The 20,755-nt window shown below is 35.1% G+C and overlaps 1 protein-coding gene across 7 annotated transcripts in view; it reads right to left on the bottom strand.

Moving 5' to 3' along the window:
- EPB41L3 (erythrocyte membrane protein band 4.1 like 3) overlaps positions 1 to 20,755 on the bottom strand; it is an 87,354-nt gene that overhangs the window by 51,318 nt on the left and 15,281 nt on the right. For 2 of the 7 annotated variants that reach the window (XM_063299126.1, XM_063299128.1), the window contains exons 1-3: positions 7,313 to 7,535; positions 1,532 to 1,636; positions 636 to 678 (exon numbers count right to left, since the gene is read on the bottom strand). In XM_063299126.1, coding sequence (XP_063155196.1) covers positions 636 to 678; positions 1,532 to 1,636; positions 7,313 to 7,366 — 202 coding nt within the window. In that variant the 5' untranslated portion in view covers positions 7,367 to 7,535. Of the gene's footprint in view, positions 1 to 635; positions 679 to 1,531; positions 1,637 to 7,312; positions 7,537 to 10,229; positions 10,427 to 20,755 lie in introns of those variants that run through there. The other 5 variants (XM_063299130.1, XM_063299131.1, XM_063299132.1 and 2 more) reach the window with 4 other exon arrangements.

Raw genomic sequence — 20,755 nt, 5'->3', positions numbered from 1 at the left:
AGTAAATAACAAAGTGTTAAGATGGAAAGAAATTTTTGAAGTACAAGAAAAAATGGAACAAGTACAGGTCTCTCTAGTGGTACAATTCAGTATTTCTGATGTTTTTTTTAATTGGCAATTTTTCTAGATTAGAAGTTTTAACATACATAAACCGCATCTTCTACTTATGGACATTCTCAGTTATTTTTGTCAATTATTTTTTCTAAAGGAAGTTGACTGGTAATGTAAAAAATAGTGAAAATATAAATGCATGGGCTTGTTACATACTTCAGGTTACGGCCACTCATTCAGCGACTGTACAAATTTATGATGGTGCCGAATGAGTGGTATTTATGACCGGTTCTCAGAGTTCCGGCCGTCGCAGTGTTGTTTAGAAGAGCCTGAAGACCCAGCTCTTCCCAGGCCGTTGGCAAGGGAGAGTGAGACCCCTTGCTTCACTGTCCATGCCATCTTTTATGTTTTACTGATTTATTGTAATTTCTTTAATTGTTGTGAGCCGCCCAGAGTTGTTGAGAGTCGGGCAGCATACAAGTTTAATACATCATCATAATTATTACTAAATTATTGTTATTAAATGGTGCTTCCCGTTTAAAAATGTAGAATTCACCTCCAATAAATGACTGATCAAAACTTACTTCGGATCTGTTTTTTAATTTCCTTGGCTGGATCCAACCAATTCTGAAAAGAAATATTTTAAAGATTTAAATTAGATGTGCAAACACTTTGATGAGTATGTTAAATAAAAGTGAAATATTAAAGCTGAACTAGTGTGAAACACTTTCAAGAACTAAATAATATCAGTGTGGAACAGGTAAGCCTATTTTAACACTTTGGTTGGATGGTAAGACCCTGCAGTGCTTAATTACTTTGGTCAAATCACTTTATGTCTTAGCAAGCCAAGTTGATGGGTATAGAACTTGCTACATACCAATAATAATAATAATATTAATAATACATAGCAACAGTTTGGACTTTCTGAGCTTAACTAGTAGAATAAAAGACGTATGTTCAGTCAAATATTGTTTGCAAGAGGCAACAGGCATCTGTAAATTTCAGGTTCTTTTCTTTCTTAGGCTCCCTCATAAATATCTCAACAATGAAAGCTGAGATCAGCTTAAAAGAACTGCCAAAGTAATGGGAATCTTGAAGGAAAACAAGTAATATTGATGAATGAGATATGTTACAACATTAATACTGCATTAATGAATAGCTGTTTGTAAGGCTATAACGTTTTTTAACATCTATCTGAGTACTGGAATAATAAAACAGGACTATACAAGACAACAATTTTCATCCCTCTTAAAGAACATGGGAACAGGACACTAAAAGTGTGTCCTCCTTAAGCCTCAAAAATATCAAAATCATATGTAATAATTCTTCTGAATTCTTCAGAACTTATTACTCATAAGCAGTTCAGAAATAATTACTGGTAAGCACAGTATTAGTCTCATTTTTAGCTGTTTATTCTTGGATTAAATATATTTTCCCCCATGTTAGCTCATGATTTCCTAAAATAAATGGTTAATTTTACCTTCTGATTTTCCATATCTCTGTAAGTTAGCCCAAAATAATCTTTTTCCAAGAGGTTCAGGTGCTCACATACTTTGTCAAAAAGAATCTGGCCCTTTGAGCGTTTCTACAGACAGAAAAAAAAAATCAAAATGAGTTTCAAAATCTCTTTTCCCTGAACATCCTAAAAAAAGGTTTAAATAATGCTATGCAGACATGTAGAACTCATTAAGTAATATTAGACAGAGAAATATAATTTTCATTTGTTCAAAGGACTAAGCTTATTTCTCATTTTGGGGGAATATATTTATAATATAAAATATTTATTCTATTTATACTGCATCAAGATGCTAATACACTGCAACAATATTATGAAATACTTGTCTTTTCATTGCTGAAAATGCAATTCGAGTTAACATTATGTATCTACACCTTGAAGCTAAAGTTAGTTTCTAAGTTAAATGTTATATGAAATCATGCTGTTTTACTCTTTAATAGCAATATATATGCTCCACTGAAAAACACAATTTTGTTCTATACTGCTGGTATAGTATGTCATCCTCCCAAAATGGCTCTGATCTTCGTAAGCAGCTCACAGAGTACAAAGAACTTCAAATTATCTTCAAGAATTTACAGTAGGTATTGGTAAGAGATTATATCTGTATAAAATGCATTTATATCTGTATTGGAGAAGGTCGGAAGTCACTTTCTTTTTTCTGCTAATTCCACACTTTTATAGTTTTTCTTTTGTCTTTAGTACTGTACTCTGTCTTATCTATATTCTATATTTTGTAATTTAATTATACTTTGAAAATCAATAAAGTTCTTTTTAAAAAAGAATTTACAGTAGGTGATGAGAAGAAACACGATATAATATAGTAGTTAAATACAAACATCTTGATACAGTCTCCACAGCGCACTTTCCACTCTTAATTTACCTGACTATGAACAACAACTATTAATAAATATCCTGCTACTAAGACAAATATATATCATCCCTCCTTTTTACAATACACTGAAATAATGTTTCAGGACATAAGCTTGTCAGTAGTTCATATTCAGAGAGAGAATTCATCAGCCATTTTGGGGTTACATCAGCCAATCCTGCATGCCATTTGTCCTGGGGAGGAAAGACAGACTGTCTCTGAGAATTACTTACAACTCTTGGGCAAGTTGCTGATAAATGAACTGTTAAAGGGCAAAGCCCTAACACAGTCATAAAACATGGATGGCAGACTCAGGCAGAAGCCCTGGAGGTGTCAACCTGGCTCAAGCCAAAAGTTTATAGGATGAAAAACACTTGGGGAAACCCCCTACTGTAATGCCCCAAAGATGTTTTGCGGTTTTCTCTTGAGTAAACTCCCCTAAGAACATATATGCCATGAGTTCACAAGTGAAAAACATAACCCCAAAATAGGAAGACGTGACCACAGAATGTAAATATCTTCCTCAACCCCTCCCCAGCCCCCCAGATGTGGGAAAAAGACTATGCATATACAGTAAACTCTCAGTTAACCGGTACCCATGGGGATTGGTAGATGCAGGATAAATGTAGTTTCTGTTGCTTGAGAGTTACTCTTAAACCCTAATACCCACTAGATGGCAGCAGAGAGATACAGATTTTTTTTTGCTGGTTGCTTGAGACTGCCGGTTTCTTTTTTTCTGGTTGCTTGAGAGTGCTGGTTTTTTTCCGGTTCGATTTTTGTGCCAGTTGCTTGACAGTGCCGGTTGCTTGAGTTCTGGTTAACTGAGAGTCTACTGTATTGGAGTGGGATTGTTCTGAAACTTAACACTTGGAATTTATAAATTGGCATGTGGTATCCAAAGAGAAGATGCTGATGCTAGGAAAATTCCACACTTCTATAGTTTTTCTTTTGTCTCCTGGATCCCATCATTCCAGTATTACGAACCACTGATTTGTTAATTTTTTTCTCTGTCCCCTTCAATGTGGTCTAGTTCTGTGACAACTTCCACTTTTTCTTAGTAGTTTGACATTTGTGACTCATATTATTTCCAATGAGTTTCTAAATCTCTTTTCGAGTCATAAGCAGCCAATAGAGTACTGTAAATGTGTTTATAGGAAGAAGCACAGGATGAGTAAGATGGGTAGCAGAATTATGTGCTCTTTAGAAAGGAAGCTTTAACTGAAACAAGCAATTACTAACATCTGTTTAGTTCATTCCCCAAAATGATTTAATAAGACTACCAATGATAAATGAACATCAATCCCAGCCGAAATGCCTCTGTGCATACACACTCAACCTAGAAAGTACTTTGAAAAAGCCACGCTTAATGTTCAGAACACCTTCCTAGCATTCAAGAAAGTGAAATGAAAAATAGCCGTCAATTCCAGTGGAAGTGCCTCTGTGCATGCTGATAATGTTTGTATGTTAACTGCCTTTTTAAGACCACAGCAGTCCATTTAAATACAATTCTAAAAAAGCCAAACTAAAACAACCTTCTTTTCAAATGCTCTAAAGAACCTGACAGGGTAACTCTTATCAGTACAGAAAATACAATCCAATATTTATTGTTAAAATGTATGAGGGTTTGATCACTGAACTAAAACCAGACAGTTTGGAAAGTGAAGTTAAATTGGCCCTACAACATATTGCTAACAACAAAGCTGCAGGAGCTATGAAATCTGAGAACTGTTTAAAATCTTACAAGGTAATACAGTTAAAATGCTACACACAGTTTCTAAGCAGGTATGGAGGTAGTGGTGGTCTAGTGGTCCAGCTGACCAGAAAAGATTGATTTTTATCCCAATACCAAAAAAGGAAAGAAACACATCAATAAAGAATGATCAAACTACTGAACAACTACATTTATTTTACATGCTAGTAGGATAATGCTCAAGGTTTGGCAATCCAGATTTCAACCATATATGGAACAAGCACTGCCAAATGTACAAGCTGGATCTGAAGAGGCAGAAGCACCTGAGATCACACAGTTAAAATCTAGTGTTCAATGGAAAAAATAAGGAGTTCCAAAAGTATTTTTATCCCTGCTTTATTTATCATACAAGACTTCTGACTGTGCAGACCACTGGTGCAGTGGTTAAGGCACCAGACTAGAAACCGAAAGACCATGCCTTAGGCATAAAGCCAGCTGGGAGACTTTGGGCCAGTCACTCTCTCTCAGCCCTAGGAAGGAGACAGTAGCAAACCACTTCTGAAATCTTGCCCAAAAAAAGTGCAGGAACTTGTCCAGGCAGTCGCCAAGAGTCAACATTGACTCAAAGGCACAAAATAGTAACACCACCACCTTTAAAAGCATGGGCATACCAGACTATCTTATCAGCCAATAGAAGAATTTGTTTGATCACCAAAAAGCAACAGTGCAACTAAATGGTTCAAAACTGAAAAAAGAGTGTGTCAGGACTGTAAACTGTACTCTTATTTTTTTTAACTTATACGCAGAGTACATAATGAGAATGCTGGGTTAGAAGAAATAAAAATTGGAATTAACATTGTTGAGAGAAATATCAACTTCAGATATGCTTTGATGGCTGGAAGCAAGGAAGACTTAAGGAACCTTTGGTTGAGGGTGAAAGGAGAGGTCAAACAATATTTTTTTTAAAAAACCCTAAGATTTATATCAATAAGGAATACTAATGCAATGCAAATAGATAGAAAAGAACGTTGCAGTAGTAACTCTTCCTTGGCCCAAAAATTCACAGGCACAATGACTGTAGCGATAAAGTAAACATCTACCACTTATGACAAAAACTACAATAGATCTAAAATAGACAAAATATTAAGTGCAGAGGCATCACCTTGACAACAAAAGTATGTATTGTCAAGGCCATGATTTCCATGTAACATATGGAAGGAGTAGGGGCACCATGAAAAAGGCTAAACAAAGAAAAACTGATGCTGCAGAAAATGGTTGCAAACAGATTATTCAATACCAGATGAAGTAAAACTGCTTACTGGAAGCACTAATAATGAAGATAAGACTTCAGTTCTTTTGACACATAATGAGAAGGCAAGAGTCATTGGAAAATGCTGCTGCTTGGAAAAATTGAAGGCAGTAAAAAAAGGCTGATAGAAGGCAAGATGATTAGATACTATCGGTGATGACTTAAGCATGAGTTTGTTAAGAACTCAAAGGAGATGATACTGACAAATAATTGTGATAAATTCCTAACCATCATGTCACAAAGATAGGAAGTACAATAAACAAATCTATAAGAGTTACTGGATGTAACAGATGTTTTAGACAAAGTGAAAAAAAAATCAGAATCCCCAGCCAATCCAGTATCAAATGATTTTGACTGGGAGTCCTGAAATAGACAGGTAATTCCAAACACGTTAAGGAAGAAATGGTGGGTTACTATTCAAGTTAGTAAGTAAGTTGACAGAAGTTAAATACGTTCCTTTTGAATATAAACCCCCAAATTGCAGTGAGGTCACCTGTCTCTTCTTCCATAAAGAGGAGGCCTATGTTGCCTATAGCACTGACAAACGTAGTATTATATTTTGCTGAGAATCTATTCAGCTTCAGATGCAACAAAATGCTGCAGATTTGGCACAAATTATATTGTTCTATTTCTTTTATATATGGGGATTTCCACTGCTCAGATTGAGATCCATCAAAATTACTTCCAGGATCAGTGCTGGCAGCAGGTTTAAGAAGAAATCCAGAACTTAAGGTTCAGCTATTTGGCAGCACAGCATTGATCATCTTTGACTTCTTTGCTTGAGAAGGAAGCTAAATTTCTCATATTGCTGGATCGGGGCTTAAAGAAAGGTAGTCTAGAATGGACTGGTCAGCAAAACCAGTTATCATATAAAAGTTTACAGCAGTGGCTACCCCATGCGGAAGTACAATTTCAGATTTTTGTGTTCCTAGTTTTCATTGGACAGCTCCCTGCTATTTTGATCATCTTAAATCATGATCTGCTGGACAGCTCCTCTGACAAGGAAAAAAAAGTGAGCCATTGGTAGAAGTGGGGCACAGCAACCAGTACACAGTGGGATACTGCCTATTAATCTGGAAGTTCTATGACATTATCGCAACTGTTGGACTTAGCCTCCATTAATTTTTCAAAAAGGAATTGTATTACCTTGTGACAACAAATTCCCTAAATAAACTATACATTATTACTTTGATTGTTCCAAATCAAGTGCCAACTAATTTAACTGGTGTTATTACACAAGGATTTATTTATTAAAGAGTATTATTTGCAGCATATCTTATTTCATAATCTAAAAAGTTCTGAACAGTAATTTTGCTCACAAATAAGGTGCTCCAGCTCTTTGATAAAATTTATTGCCTCTCCCATTTCGGTCAGTTCTTTTGAAAGAGAATATCCTATCCAAATCTGTAACTAATAATCCAAATATAACCCACAATCTACTGTCAGGAATTACTAGTGTATATATTTTAAAACAGCCTTATGACTGAGAGAAGCCCTCATACTGCAGCCTTCAAAAAGACGCAGCTAATGAATCCTACCACGGTGTGGAGTAATTGTGGATGCTGTCACTGTTATTCCTTTTCTTCACTAGTGTGTCCTGAGGTGCTATTGTTACCTTTTATCTATAAGTATTATATTCTGAGGGAAAATCTTAATTGTCAAGCGCATAATTATAGAAGTTCAGTACCAGCAGTATTTTTCCCCCTACTGGTATGAAAAGACTATGTATTTCCTTACTTAGGGAGGCATTCTCTTTTGATATTTGAAGAAAAAGGAAATTTCACTGGAACCACTCATAAATTGTATGCAACTAAATCACCTAACACAACAGTATGTGCATAAACCAATCCCTAGAAGTTCCACTCTATTCACTTTTACCTCTACTTCACAGCCATATTCAGAGCCATCCAGAAGGATTACTTTGCACTGCATACTTTTTGGTTTTTTGACAATCTTTAAAGGAGAACGGGAGAGTTTGCTTGAGGATGATTTTTGAGAGAGTTTGTCGTCTTCAAACTGCTGATATTCCAGTTGCTTTGCCACTTCAGCAGCAACTTCAAGTTCTTTGTCAGTGACCTAGAAACAGAAAAGAAGAAGATTCAGAACTAGTTTCAGAATAAAAATGGGCAATTAGAACAGGCTTTCAGAATCGTGGAGTGTAATCAGGTAACTCTTTGCAGAAGCCTATCCAGAACCCCATTTTAAAATAAGAAGATAACTGTATTGCAACAGAGATAAACCACCTATTTCAGTAATTTGCAAAGGCTTTTAGTTAATGAAACTGCTACTCTGCTGCTGCATAAGATTTTAGGATAGTGCTAAAGGGAACTGCAACAGTGTATTTAAAAATAAAGTCAGACAACCTGAATAGAAAAGATGATGAAACACTTCAATGATTGTTGAACTACTATGTTTTGTTTCAGAAATCTCAGATGTTGTAATAGTCCAAAAGTATGCTATTCTACCAAGCAGTTGCTTTTCAGTACCAGCAGTATTTTTTACTAATAGCTTTATCTATGGAAGGCTCTTCTACCACTAGCTAAAAACGTAATTTAATAGCAGGAAAAATACAGAAATAATTTAATTAGAGCTTTATAAGTTTATTTGTTTTTATAATGATCAAATGAATATCTATTTTGGTTTGAAATGATTTCAGAGTAGGCCTGCAACCTATACTACCGACTTTCATCACAAATTATTTCCCCAAATGTCTTCTTCATTGTAACATGTTTCCATGGGAATAAAATAAATTCAGCAAAAACTTGAATCTGCTTTCAGACATAATATTATGTGGTATGTAATATACAGAGAAGTGCAGAGATTCACTTTGAATAATACAGCCCATATGAAAAAGAATTACACTCCCCTGTTAAAATATACAAAAAATAAAGAAGAAAAAACTATTTTGCTATTTTGGAAAAATATTTAGGTTGATCACAAAAAGGGACTTTACACATGGGAAAGGAATGGGTAGATACTAACTTCTATAAATACCTAAGCAGGAGAAAAAAAAGAGTTATAGTAATTTACTTGGGTTAGATCGCTACAGGTTTATCCTTACATTAATTTTTGCCGTGCATCAAAAAAGAAAAAAAGTACAACTCAAGAACTGTTAGAGCAGCTACCAAAACTATCAAAGGTTTTTTAATACAGCAAAATATTTTCACATTGAATTCATCTTCCTATAGAGGCCTGACAATCTGTTCATGCAGTTTACCTACAGCAAAGTTACCACTGAAAGGCAACACACGCACCACATATTCATGTGCTTTCAATGGCAATGAACGCTTTTTCAGAGATTTGGATGTAGTTCCACAATTTGAAGATCTGGCCAAAAGATGACCAATATCAAACAAACAAACATTTTCTATTTCTGAACAGAACAGTCCCAAGCAACAATGAAAATGCTTAAATCTTGGTGACAATGGTCTTCCTTCCTCGTATTTCTGTAAATTCTGTATTCTTATCCAGATTAAATGTATATATTTTGGCTTTCAATCTGAAAGTCTAAAGGCTGCTTTTAATATATCAACTATTAACATTTTATTATTAAAAAATAATAAATAAAAATTTAATAAATAAACAAATAACATTGCGAACAGTAGGATACCAATTGCTGCTAACTTCAATTGGAACAAGTCATATTAAACTTTTCTCAATTACCCTTGTAAACAGTATATGCAGTGTATATACTGGCCCACATTCAACACTGTATGAATTAAGTTCCCTTCAAGCAAAAGGAACGTCACTTTCCTCATTCCTGAAGTCCTGAATATCCTCTGCAGGGTACTGCGGGAACCCAGAGTTGGGTGAATTTAGAGTTCTCCAATAGAATGACACAACTGGATATACCAATATGTTTATTTCAGCTCATGTAGTGGTTAAATTCAATGCACTTCCTTTAGTCTTTAGGAAAAAAGCATTTACAGGCAACCCTTTGAATTTAGATTATTTCCTGCCTTTTATTCAGAAGCTCAAAGGCTACTCCAGCTCAAAATGATGCATGCTATAATATTTATTGCCCCTAATATTTGTTACTATAATAATAACAAAAGCAGCATATATAGCACAACTTCCTGTGAAGTAGGTTTTGCTGACAGTCAATGACCCTAGTCACTAAGTAAACTTCCACAGCTGTGGGTGAAACTAGAACCTGGATCTAGTTGCATGGACATTTGTGTGACATGTTAATCATGAAAAAATTTTCACACTGATTTCAGTATGACTTTACCGCAAATACTTTACTTTAGATCCATTCCAGTGAAATGGAATGAAAGATACAAGTAAAACCCAACAAGAAATCTAAATTATGTTAGGTATAGGAGATCCTCTCCTTTTTATAACAGCAATGGACTGAAAAAAATCAGTCTTTGTAGAGCAGACAACTGGATTTAAATTACTGAAAAAATTATATGACTGAAATAAATTAAAAACTTCTAACATAACCTGCCTACTTCCCACAATAAATTGGTGCTTCATTATCATAATATAATTTTAATAAAAATAGCCTTGAAAGGAAAAAAAACACTAAGCATATTTTTGTTTAGTTTTGTTATACTTTCTAGAAACCATTATGATTTCTATGAGTGTCAATGTTCTGTCTCTTCTAGCAAAGTATTCTCTAGATGAGGTGGACTATCATGTCCATAATTTCCTGGTGGAAGGCTACTCTAGCTCAAAATGATGCATGCTATAATATTTATTATCCCTAATATTTGTTACTGTAATAATCCCAAAACTCTAAATCACTAGGTTAGTGCCATACTGAGGAAGACTGATTTCCTAAATAACTTGCCTGTTCCTTTTTCACAGGAGTGCTATGGGCTGCAACACTGGAAAATTGTTCTAATGCATTCTGGTGCTCTTCCTTCACTTGCTGTGGCTGCTGTTCTTGGGTTGTTGTTTCTTGTTGACCAGATGTTTCTTTCTGCTCTTGATCCTGATCTTTGGATTCAGAGTCTGAACCAGATTCTGTAGTCATGGTTAATTATCCTACAATAAAAAGAAGAATCATATGATTCAGAATCGTAACAATCCAAAAAGTATACAAGAAAGGTGGATTTATAAAATATTTATATATAATAATATTTATAAAATATTTTTACAAATATCACATGTATAGTTCACCAAACGAGTATCACTTGAAGGTGAGGAGCAAGTGACTTCTCTCCATCAAGTCACAATGCCCAACTCTTCTCTCCCTTCACATGCAGTCAGTCTGAGCAAGGCCTGGCTAATTTATTTTGAATGCAGGATGTTCCTAATTAGTTACTGAAAGTACCAGCTAGAAATTAGTTTGTTTAGGACCACAATGCTTGTTCAGACTTGCAAAATACATTAAAAGCCAGTCAGATAAACAATAATTCTTCATGATTGTCTCTGACATTAGAAACTCAGGAAGATCAAATTGGGAATGTCCGGTTCTGGTGGTTAACTGCAAAATATTCCTGCTGCTAGAGAATGTATATCTAACATTAAGCCATCTGCCCGAAGTGCACAAAATGGTTAGAGAATCTTCAGCTTGTGTTCAGTTGGGAGATCTGAAGGGGAGTTATACTGATGTTCACTTTAAAATTAGTTCAATAGTCTAAACTAGTTAGGATTGTTTTATACAGGTCAGTATCACACAGGAAGCCAAACGCATGTTTACAAATACAGTCCTGCTTCAGACCTCCTGCTTTAATCTGTGTAGTCTGGGTAGAGGCAGGGCAGTGTTAAAGCACATCCTTGAGTCCTCAGCCTTCTGTGGCACTCAACTGCTGCACACCCAATTTATGGAGCATTCTAGGTTGGACAGGGTGCAGTACATGCTGCAGTACTAGCACTGTATGTGCATGTGAAGGAGAATATTTAATTCCAGCACATGATGAGACAGTGCAGGATGTGCACTAGGCAAAGGACTATGCAACAAAGCAAGTGCAGCAGTATTGGGGGTGAAAACTGCACAGCTAAATTAAGAGGGAGAGAAGAAGAGAAATGTGCATATGTTCTGTTTGCCAGCTGTCTGTCATGGAGTCTTTATATTCCCAAAGGCCAGTACTCAGAAGTTAGAGAAAGACGTGTGTAGGTGATACAGCGAGAGGCAGATGGGATGTTTGAGAGGAAGGCTCAGAAGCTGAGGTTCCTCAATGTGTGTGCATATTGCTAACCTGATTGGGCAGAATACTTAGAGAGTGCTTGAGAAAGAGGGGAGAGGAGTACAATTTCTACACAAAGCACATTCACCAGTGTCTATAATCATAAATATCCTTCATGGGAAAAGTGTGTGGGGTGTTTCCACCATGGTGGAACCAGGCTTAATAACAAGAGTACTTGACAAAACGTAAGGTACTAAAAGTTTCAAAGTGGCTGAAAGATCTACATCTATTCACTATCTCACAGAGTGGTGGTTGTGGAGAAAAATAGGAGTGAGTCCTAAATATGCTACTTTAAGCCCCTAAACAACAGAGTGGATACAAACCTGAAAAATAAATAAAATATACAATCCAAAACATTTCATATAAAATCAATACATCATATATTTTGCATCAAAGTCTATTCTGAAACAAACATTAATAGCTGTGGTTGTGGAAAACATTTGAAGGACTGTTTCAGGACACTTCCCTCCTCAATATTATAGGCATCTGAGTCATCTGGAATGCTTGGCATAGCTACTTTGAAGACTTTCCCACATTGTCCATGCCTAAGTTTACATGAACAGAAAAGTTTATTAAGTAGCTATATGTGCCATGTGCATATGGAAACAACCTGGAAAAGCTCTCAAAGTAACTGTGAAAGCTGACTCAGTCCTTTGAAGGGATAACTGATGAAGTGCCTTTGGATAAGGTAAAGGTAAAGGTTTCCCTTGACATAAAATCCAGCCGTGTCCGACTCTAGGGGGCGGTGCTCATCTCCGTTTCTAAGCCTTAGAGCCGGCGTTGTCAGGAGACACTTCCGGGTCATGTGGCCAGCATGATGACACGGAACGCCGTTACCTTCCCACCGAAGCGGTACCTATTGATCTACTCACATTTGCATGTTTTCGAACTGCTAGGTGAGCAGGAGCTGGGACTAGCAACGGGAGCTCACCCCGCCGCGCGGTTTCAAAGTGTACAAAACAATTAGAACGGCAGATCTTCTGTGCTTACAACTTTTTTAAAGTAATGGTTGGAATTAATTTACTACTTTTTGCCACAATGTCTTCCTGCCCCAGAAGGAAATTGAAAAGGTTCTGTAAGAGACCTAAAACATAGAGCCAGCTACTAGTAATCTTTTCCCTTACATTCCTTTCAATGAAGATACTTACGTCTCCAGGGAAATTATTGTTGCACTGAATTCAAGGAATGCTAGGGCTAAGGCTACTATATCTAGATTTTTCTACATTTCTTTGCTGCTGTCTAGTGGCTATCCAGAGTTTTTTCAACCCAGGAGGCTTGTTCTGAACCCCATAGTTTCCCATCACCAAAACACTTCAAACTGTTATGGTGAGAACACCAAACACCAAACTTTGTTTCACTGAACTACAGCTAATCTGAAACAGTTGGATGCAATTTTGGGAGTGCAGTGTTTTGTTTCAAGCTCTAAACAAATATACAAAGTACTCCTTTTTGTGTACAACCTTTCCTTTGAAAGCTGTGCATATCTTCGTTAACAGCTAAAAATCGTTTGGTCTTCCCAACTTAAGTATGAATACATGAATTCATCTATTAACTGTCTTTGGGTAACATAGGCATCTGAATAATTAAATTGGAACAAACTACAGCACTGGACTGCCTAACAGTGAGATTGACTGATTAGTCAAATTTACATAGCTGTCCTTCTACTATTCTTTCTTACATTATGAAATTAACATGTACTATATCAAATCCACATTTAAAAATTATTGTAGGCAATTGTAGGCAAATAATTTTGGCAAGCAAATGCAGAGAAACATGTTTTCAGCCATTAGTACAACACAGCAAAATTAAACCCCCATTTTCCAAAGCTTCTAAGACTTAATTCTTTCATTTGGCATGTTTCAGCCACTGCAACTGATAGGGTGAGGTCAGACTGCAGAGACATGATATTTCTTGCATACATTACAATAGAGAGTTTTATACAATATGGAAGTCTATGCTGTATATGCTTTTGCTATGGTCAATACCTTATTTCCCTTTTATTATAATTTGTCCAAGTCCTTTCATTTCTCCCTAGTTAAGGACAAATTAGTGACAGTCACTTACGTTCTATTTTTTCTCCTTTTGTCTTCTAAATCCATTACTAAATCTCACTTTACTATTTTCACAAACATTTAAGCTTTTCAGGAATATGGCAACTTGTGCCCTACTATTTTCACATGGCCTTCTTCCCTTTTTTAACACATACTGAAAGAAAGTTAGAGGTGAAAGTGGGACTACTAAATTAGTATATCAGCCCATCAGGGTACAAACATGCTAATTATAAAAATAAAAAATATATAATTTGGACGGTTCTTTGAATTAAATAGTTATTCCTCAATCTCTGAAGGGTAGTTCGTAAATCTGGCAAACGGATGCCATACCTCTGAAAAAAATCCCTTAATTCCTCATCTGTCTCCACACAGTACACACCTGTTCAAATATCTATGTAAATGGATGGTGCATAGTAACACTATACACAATGCCAGTACAGTGATCCTATTCATAGAAGTGAGGAAAATGGTATGTAACAGAAGTATCAGTTTGCTAAGGGACAAGCTGTTTGTGGAAGATCCATGATGCATTTTCCAGAAATTTTGTTCTTATTTTACTGAAAGCATTTGGAGGATTCTGAATTTGCTAACCTATATATTCTAATGTAATTGCTTTACATTATACTGTAATATAATATAATGTAATATACAATACAGTATATATTACATTATATTCTACTATAATGTATTCTGGTTGAATAGTATAGATATCAGAGATTCCTTTTAAAAAATCAAAAGGATTTGGGGGGATGGGATAAAAAAGTGATGTGTAGTAGAATATTTTAATATGGTAATTACCATGAATGTCAGTATATTGTTAAAATTAAAAGGCACTAATACACATTTCACCAAATAAGAATGAAATAGCATCCATGAACATGAATTTTTGCTTTTATAAGATCATCTACTGCATGTGCAACTAAAGCACTGTATTCTTTCCCATTTTGCAGGAGACTTGATAATGTATAAGTTTGACATTTTGATTCTTTTGGTAGCACTACAAATGTAAAATACTGCTAATGTCTCTGTAAAATTATTCCCATCTTTTGTGGACTTCAAAAGCTCTTAAGTCATAACAAGACCTCAGATGCAGCATTGTTAGATCTATAATTTATTAATAGGCTAAGAGTAAATTCCTGTCCATTAGAAAAGCACTGTATACTAGGAACTATGCAATCTAGTGGCCTCTGCTGCAACCAAGTACATTAACAAGGATTACTCAGATTGTCACTTCTGGTAACATGCATACATATATATTAATAATTTAGCCAAGACACAAAAGATCTTTTCTAAAGCAACGTTTTGAAAATTTCATATCTTCAGTTTTGTCTAAGCCTCTGTAAATAAATGCATATAAAATGAAAATACGACTGAATGTTGAAATGAGTATAAGCACAACCTACCACATCATACTGGGTTCATTCTACCTCCATTCCACTCTCCATTTTTATTACTGCCTCTTAATGAAAAGCATAGCACGACAGGGTTCTCTTTGTTTTTTCTTTTCTGCTTGCAAGCTTCAGTTATGCTGTTTATGTGTATTGCCACAATATACTCTATATGGGACCACAATAAATAATGTGGACATTCATGCTAAAACAAGTTTACTGAGCAGATGTTATATATAATCAAGATAACTAGCAGTAGCATTTTATTATATAATCTAAATTTTAACTGATGTTGAGGGTTTCAGAAAATATTTTCACCACAGCAAATGTCTTCAGTTAGTTACTACAAAACAAATCTGTTACAAAATAAAAACAGTTACCATGAATTCATCTAAAGTTTGAAATCCATAGATACTAGACAATCTCAAAATGCTTGTGTAGTTTAAAATATCATTCTTGATTAATTGGTGCTAAATTATGCATCTGTTCCATAATTTTTAAAGTACTACACAAAGCTGCCTACAGTTGCTTTTCAATAATAATAATAATAATAATAATAATAATTCATATTAGAGCAATAACTTCCTGAGGGTGGCTGGTGATGTAGAGTTCTCCCTACCAAATGGAAATTTTCCCACTTGGATTTTATATTTATATTTATCATTTTAGTTTGGTAGATGCTGATTTGGTAATTTTAGGTGTTGAGGTTTTAATGGAGTATTTTATTGTAAACCGCCCAGAGTCCCCCTCTTTGGGGGGAGATGGGCAGTAATAGATATTTGAATAATAAATAAATAAATAAATAAATATGGATGACAATCTAGAAAATGGCAAAAGAAAGTAACGCAAAATGTTCAAATTAATTAAATAGCCATTTAAAAAAAAGGCACGGCACAAAAACTCTGGTGCTTCCACTGAAGTTCATTCATCTTGCCATAATCATTCCTTACTATAGTTTTGCATGATTATAAACTCTTAGCTACTGCAGCAGAATATTTTGAGAATCAGAAGAGCTCTTTATGTAACTGTTTTTGTAAGCCCATTGCTATTTCGTCATATGGCCTTTCTCTGTGGCTCACTTAAAGTGCTCCCCATCCTTGAGTGGTAGAAAATTAAACCAGCATAAAATATGCTGCCCCTGTGCTAATTCCTATCCTATGTGTCTATATCCTCTTTTTGGCTAGCTGAGAATGGTGGTGTCGATTTTGGCTTTGTTAGGGCCTGGTAAAGTGGTCACTGGTTGCTACTTTAAAACTGGAACGATTAAGGACGATTTAAACCTGTTCAGCTATAATCTGAGGACAAGATAAAGTCAGTATCATGAAGTCACTGCAAAATAAAAAGGATGCTGGGGAATGTCTATACCACAGTTAGGTAAAAGTTGAGAAAAGCCTTGAAGTCATAGCAACTACAGCAGGCTTTCATACAACAGTGTGTTAACAAATATGGGGAGTGGCCAGAAGAGAAGAACAATAATTTAAATGCATACCACCCCACTATCTTGGAGATCACAATTTTGAGACAAGTATTTTGTGTATCAGCACAATCTGAGTAAATTAACAATATGAAAAAGCACACAAAATCGCTAATTAATTTCAATTTTCAGGTCACATTATTTAAGGACGTTAAGACTACAAAAGGCATTCTTTACAACAAAGCAGATGCCATGAAAGAAATATGTTCCTTTTTTGTTCAATTTCAGGCACCTACTATGATAGATTTTTCCCCCTGAATGTTAAGTTCTTGGGAGGTTTTCTTCTCATGCCATGGAAATGCACCAAAAAATGCACCATTTAAAATACAGGTGTAAGTACAGTACCTTTTGTCCTTTGCTGACAAGCAGACGAAAATTACTTAGGATTAAAATCAGATTAACATTCAATCTTGGATATTAATTATTTAAGGAGAAGCCCTGTCTACTGTATCACTATTACCTATCAATGTTAACCTTCTGCAAAAATGCAAGAAACAATAATGAAATGAAGACACTTGCTCAGCAATCAGAATTCAGAACAGCTTTTCTTTCTACCCTAAGTTCACCAGTATGAAGTTATATAGAATGATAGATCTAGAATAACCAAAATGAAGAACCCATATTAGACATTATCTCAAAGGGATAGCAGAGTCAGGACATTTCATAAACTTAGCAACTTGTAAATTCATGTTTCTTTATAGATGTGGGCCCTGATTAATTCAAACCCTTTCATATTATTTTAACAGGGTCTCAGCCATTTCATACAGAGGGCAAGTGCATTGCATCACACCATCTCATATGCTATATGCTGTAATCTGTCCTGAACAGATGAAACATCATTCGTTTCTCAAATTCTCTCTTGTATGAGTACCTTCTGAAGAATCACTATTCCCTAAAACATTCCAACTAATTCTGAAATTAGACAATCAAAAACTTGGTGTTCTAAAATGACACAATTATTTTCTTGGTTAGCACATGATTATCATGTTCATTACTGAGGAGCATTTGTTTATATCTTACTGTATTATTGGAAAAGACAGCACTTTAAAAGATGTTGATGGAAGAAGACAGTTTTTCTTTATACTCACTGAACAAATGCAGCGAAGGGCAAAGCTGAGGAAGAAGGAAACTGCAGTCTATTACTATTAGAAGCCAGATATCTGTAAATTTGCAGATCTTGGGAAATGAGTTTCTAAGATGGTACTCTAATCCTTTTCCTTGGGCATTATTACATTGCATTTCCAGTATGAGGGAAGTACCAACCATACTTCCATTTACAAACAGATTTGCAACTTGATTGTAACAGTAGCATATTGTACAAAGGGACAGTCATCAATTTTTAACAGTAAAGAACTAAAGCCAAAAGCATCCTGGAGACTCACATATTCACCATGGGATTAGCTTGGGTGACTTAGACTCCATCACCTGCAAAAGAAACTTAATCTGAGATGAGTGCTCAAGTGAAGAGAAGAGTGAGGCCAGGGGGAAACCAAACGCAAGAAATGCAGCATCTAAGAATTAAATTAAACCTTAATACTTACAGTGACCACTTAAGTAGTGCTTATTATAAGAAAAATCCTGCTGTTGGTAATGATCACGTACTGTAGTTAATTTCTAAGTACTTAAGCACTTACTTCAGTAACTAAGATATTTTTCATTTTCAATGATTACATCTTAAGAATCATAACTACTTAGCTTTAAGGAGGTAATTAAAATAGGTAACATAATGCAGCTAAAACACTTGTTGTCTGGGAGCTTCTCCTACAGGAGCCTCTCCAATACCCCAATCATTTCCTCTGGTTGAAATGAAGAGCATGATACACAACAGGGCCTTCAGTGGGGTAGAATGAAAATTGCATAATCTGCTCTTCAAGAAAATTTGACTCTCTTCCTTGTGCTGAGCAAATAGTTTTATATCACAAGATGTTTGAATCTTGATTAATTGTATTATTTTGTGTTTTTTTTCTATTTTTGATTAGAATGATGTGGTTAACTTTGTAGATATTGTTAAATCTTTAACTTCAGATCTGAGAAACTTTTTAAATAATAAAGAGAAATTCTGTGTGTATTCTCTACAATGCAAACAATCATTTCCTTAAATAGAGCTCAGCCCCTAAATGCATCCATGCAGTTTTCTTGCCAGCATTACAAAGTATGATTTTTCACTGCCATCTTTTTGTTTTTGTTTTTAAAAAATCCCAGTCTATCAACAGCCCTGGAATTCCCAGGTGGTTCTCCATCCAAGTATTAATCAGGGCTTAGCTTGTGATAGCAACTGAAGTCAACTAGTTACTGCCACCTACTGTAGCACAATAAAATGCCAATAAAATAAAATTATTCCAAAAGTATGCAAAAAACGTGAGATGCAATATATTTATATAGGACCTGTATCAATCAAAGCGAATATTTGTAGCTCAGGGTTTATAAACTTAGAGCAAGGACCACTCCCTCTTCACACTGAATATGTTGCCTAGTCTTGCAATGAAATGTCTGCAAGAAAACAAGGCCCAGAGAGCACCAAGGACTCCACAGTGCAATCTTGTCTTGAATAAAAAAGGAAAATGGTTTCTGTTATAAACAAACATATACTTCTATTTTTGATCTGCTGTACACATAACATCTGGAATTTGAAAGTGTTTGAAGCACATATGTTATACATTACATTTCACTCCCCACATAAACTGCTACTTGGGGCTTATGGCAAATACCTGTCATCAATACTCACCCTTTCAACTAATTTCCCTTAATCCCAGCAGGGTTTCCCAACCCTGTTATTAAACTTTCTGGCTGGTACATCGCCAGACAGAATCAGAAAGAATAATTTGTTTTTTAAAAAAATCGTCTGTTACTCCAAAGGTGGATTCTAAGAAACTTCACATTTTCATGGTTTATGATTTCTGTTACAGCCAATGACATATATTAATGTTATCACATTCCCAATCTATGCATATATAGTTTCATTTACTTATATTGTGACACCACAAGCTCCCAGACAGCATTTTAAAAATATTATCTGTTTCATCTGCAGAATGAGATGCGGAAATAAGCATCTACTTATGCAGGCAGTTAAAAAATCTCAATGCAAAAGTGAAATATTTCTTCAAGAAGAGTTCCTGTAAGAAAAAAATACCTTCATTTCCAATGCACTGTAATAGAATTAGATTGAAGCCATTCAAACTAAGAACACTCAGTGAACTGATGAGCATTCAATATGGAATGATTCATACTTGAGAAACATGTAAATGTTTTAATCCTTTCAAGTGAAGGAAGGCTTGGAATTGGTGATACAATTTAGGACTATGGAGTTGGAAAGGATTGCTAGGATCTTACAGTATGTAACGTGCAGAAAATCAATTAAACCATCCTTGATAGATGGCTCTTCTTAAAAACTTCAAGAGATGGAGAGCTCAGAGTTTACCTCTTTATAGCAAGACTGTTCCACTGATGCAAAACGGTCAGTACAATTTTCCCTATATGTTGTAGGTAATAAATCTACAAAAATCAATGATGGTTAAATGATGACAATTAGAAAAATATCCTTGATAAAAATTACTATATATCCAAAAGGAATTAAAAATGAATGTGGTAGAAACCTCTCAACTTAAAAAGGAATGAGCACATCCACAAAATTACTGAGGACAGAAATAGCAGGCCCAAATAATAATTAAACAGACATATATTATCTCCTGGTTGAAACTCTATCTTCAAGCATTACAAACAGTCACAAATAATTACATCAACAAACTTGTACACAATATCCTTGAAGAACTCTCCCACTTATCACTGTCAGAAGATAAGGCATCTCAATCCTGGAAAGCTAGAATCTCATTGCATCATGCTTCTGAAATGTTCCCTGAAATGACAATCTTCAATGACATTTGACTTCACTGTACATAATGGTTTTTTGTTCTATTTAGGTTCTGGGTTGTGAGTTTTGCAATCTGATTCCATATGTGGAAGTAATAAAAATATATGTATGGTGCTTCAAAGACTGTCAAATTCCACTTAATTATATTCATATGGAACTTCATTAGTCATGAAGATGAAAAAATGTCTAACTTTATTAAAGGTTTCTCAACTTTTACTGCCATGCCAAAAAAAAAAAAAAAAAGGAAAGGAAAACATATGAGGAAGCTTTCTTTTTTTTTTCATATCATTTTGTTGCCCCACACTAAAACAAAAAATTGCAACCAATCAATATTTTATTATACCAATAACATGAAATAATAGAAGATGACCTTCCAAATATATTCCCTAATTTATTCTAAATA

This window comes from Candoia aspera, chromosome 3 (assembly GCF_035149785.1).
Source record: "Candoia aspera isolate rCanAsp1 chromosome 3, rCanAsp1.hap2, whole genome shotgun sequence".
Classification (NCBI taxonomy): domain Eukaryota; kingdom Metazoa; phylum Chordata; class Lepidosauria; order Squamata; family Boidae; genus Candoia; species Candoia aspera.
Note: the sequence above shows the minus strand (reverse complement) of the source record. Positions and strands in the feature narration are given on the sequence as shown.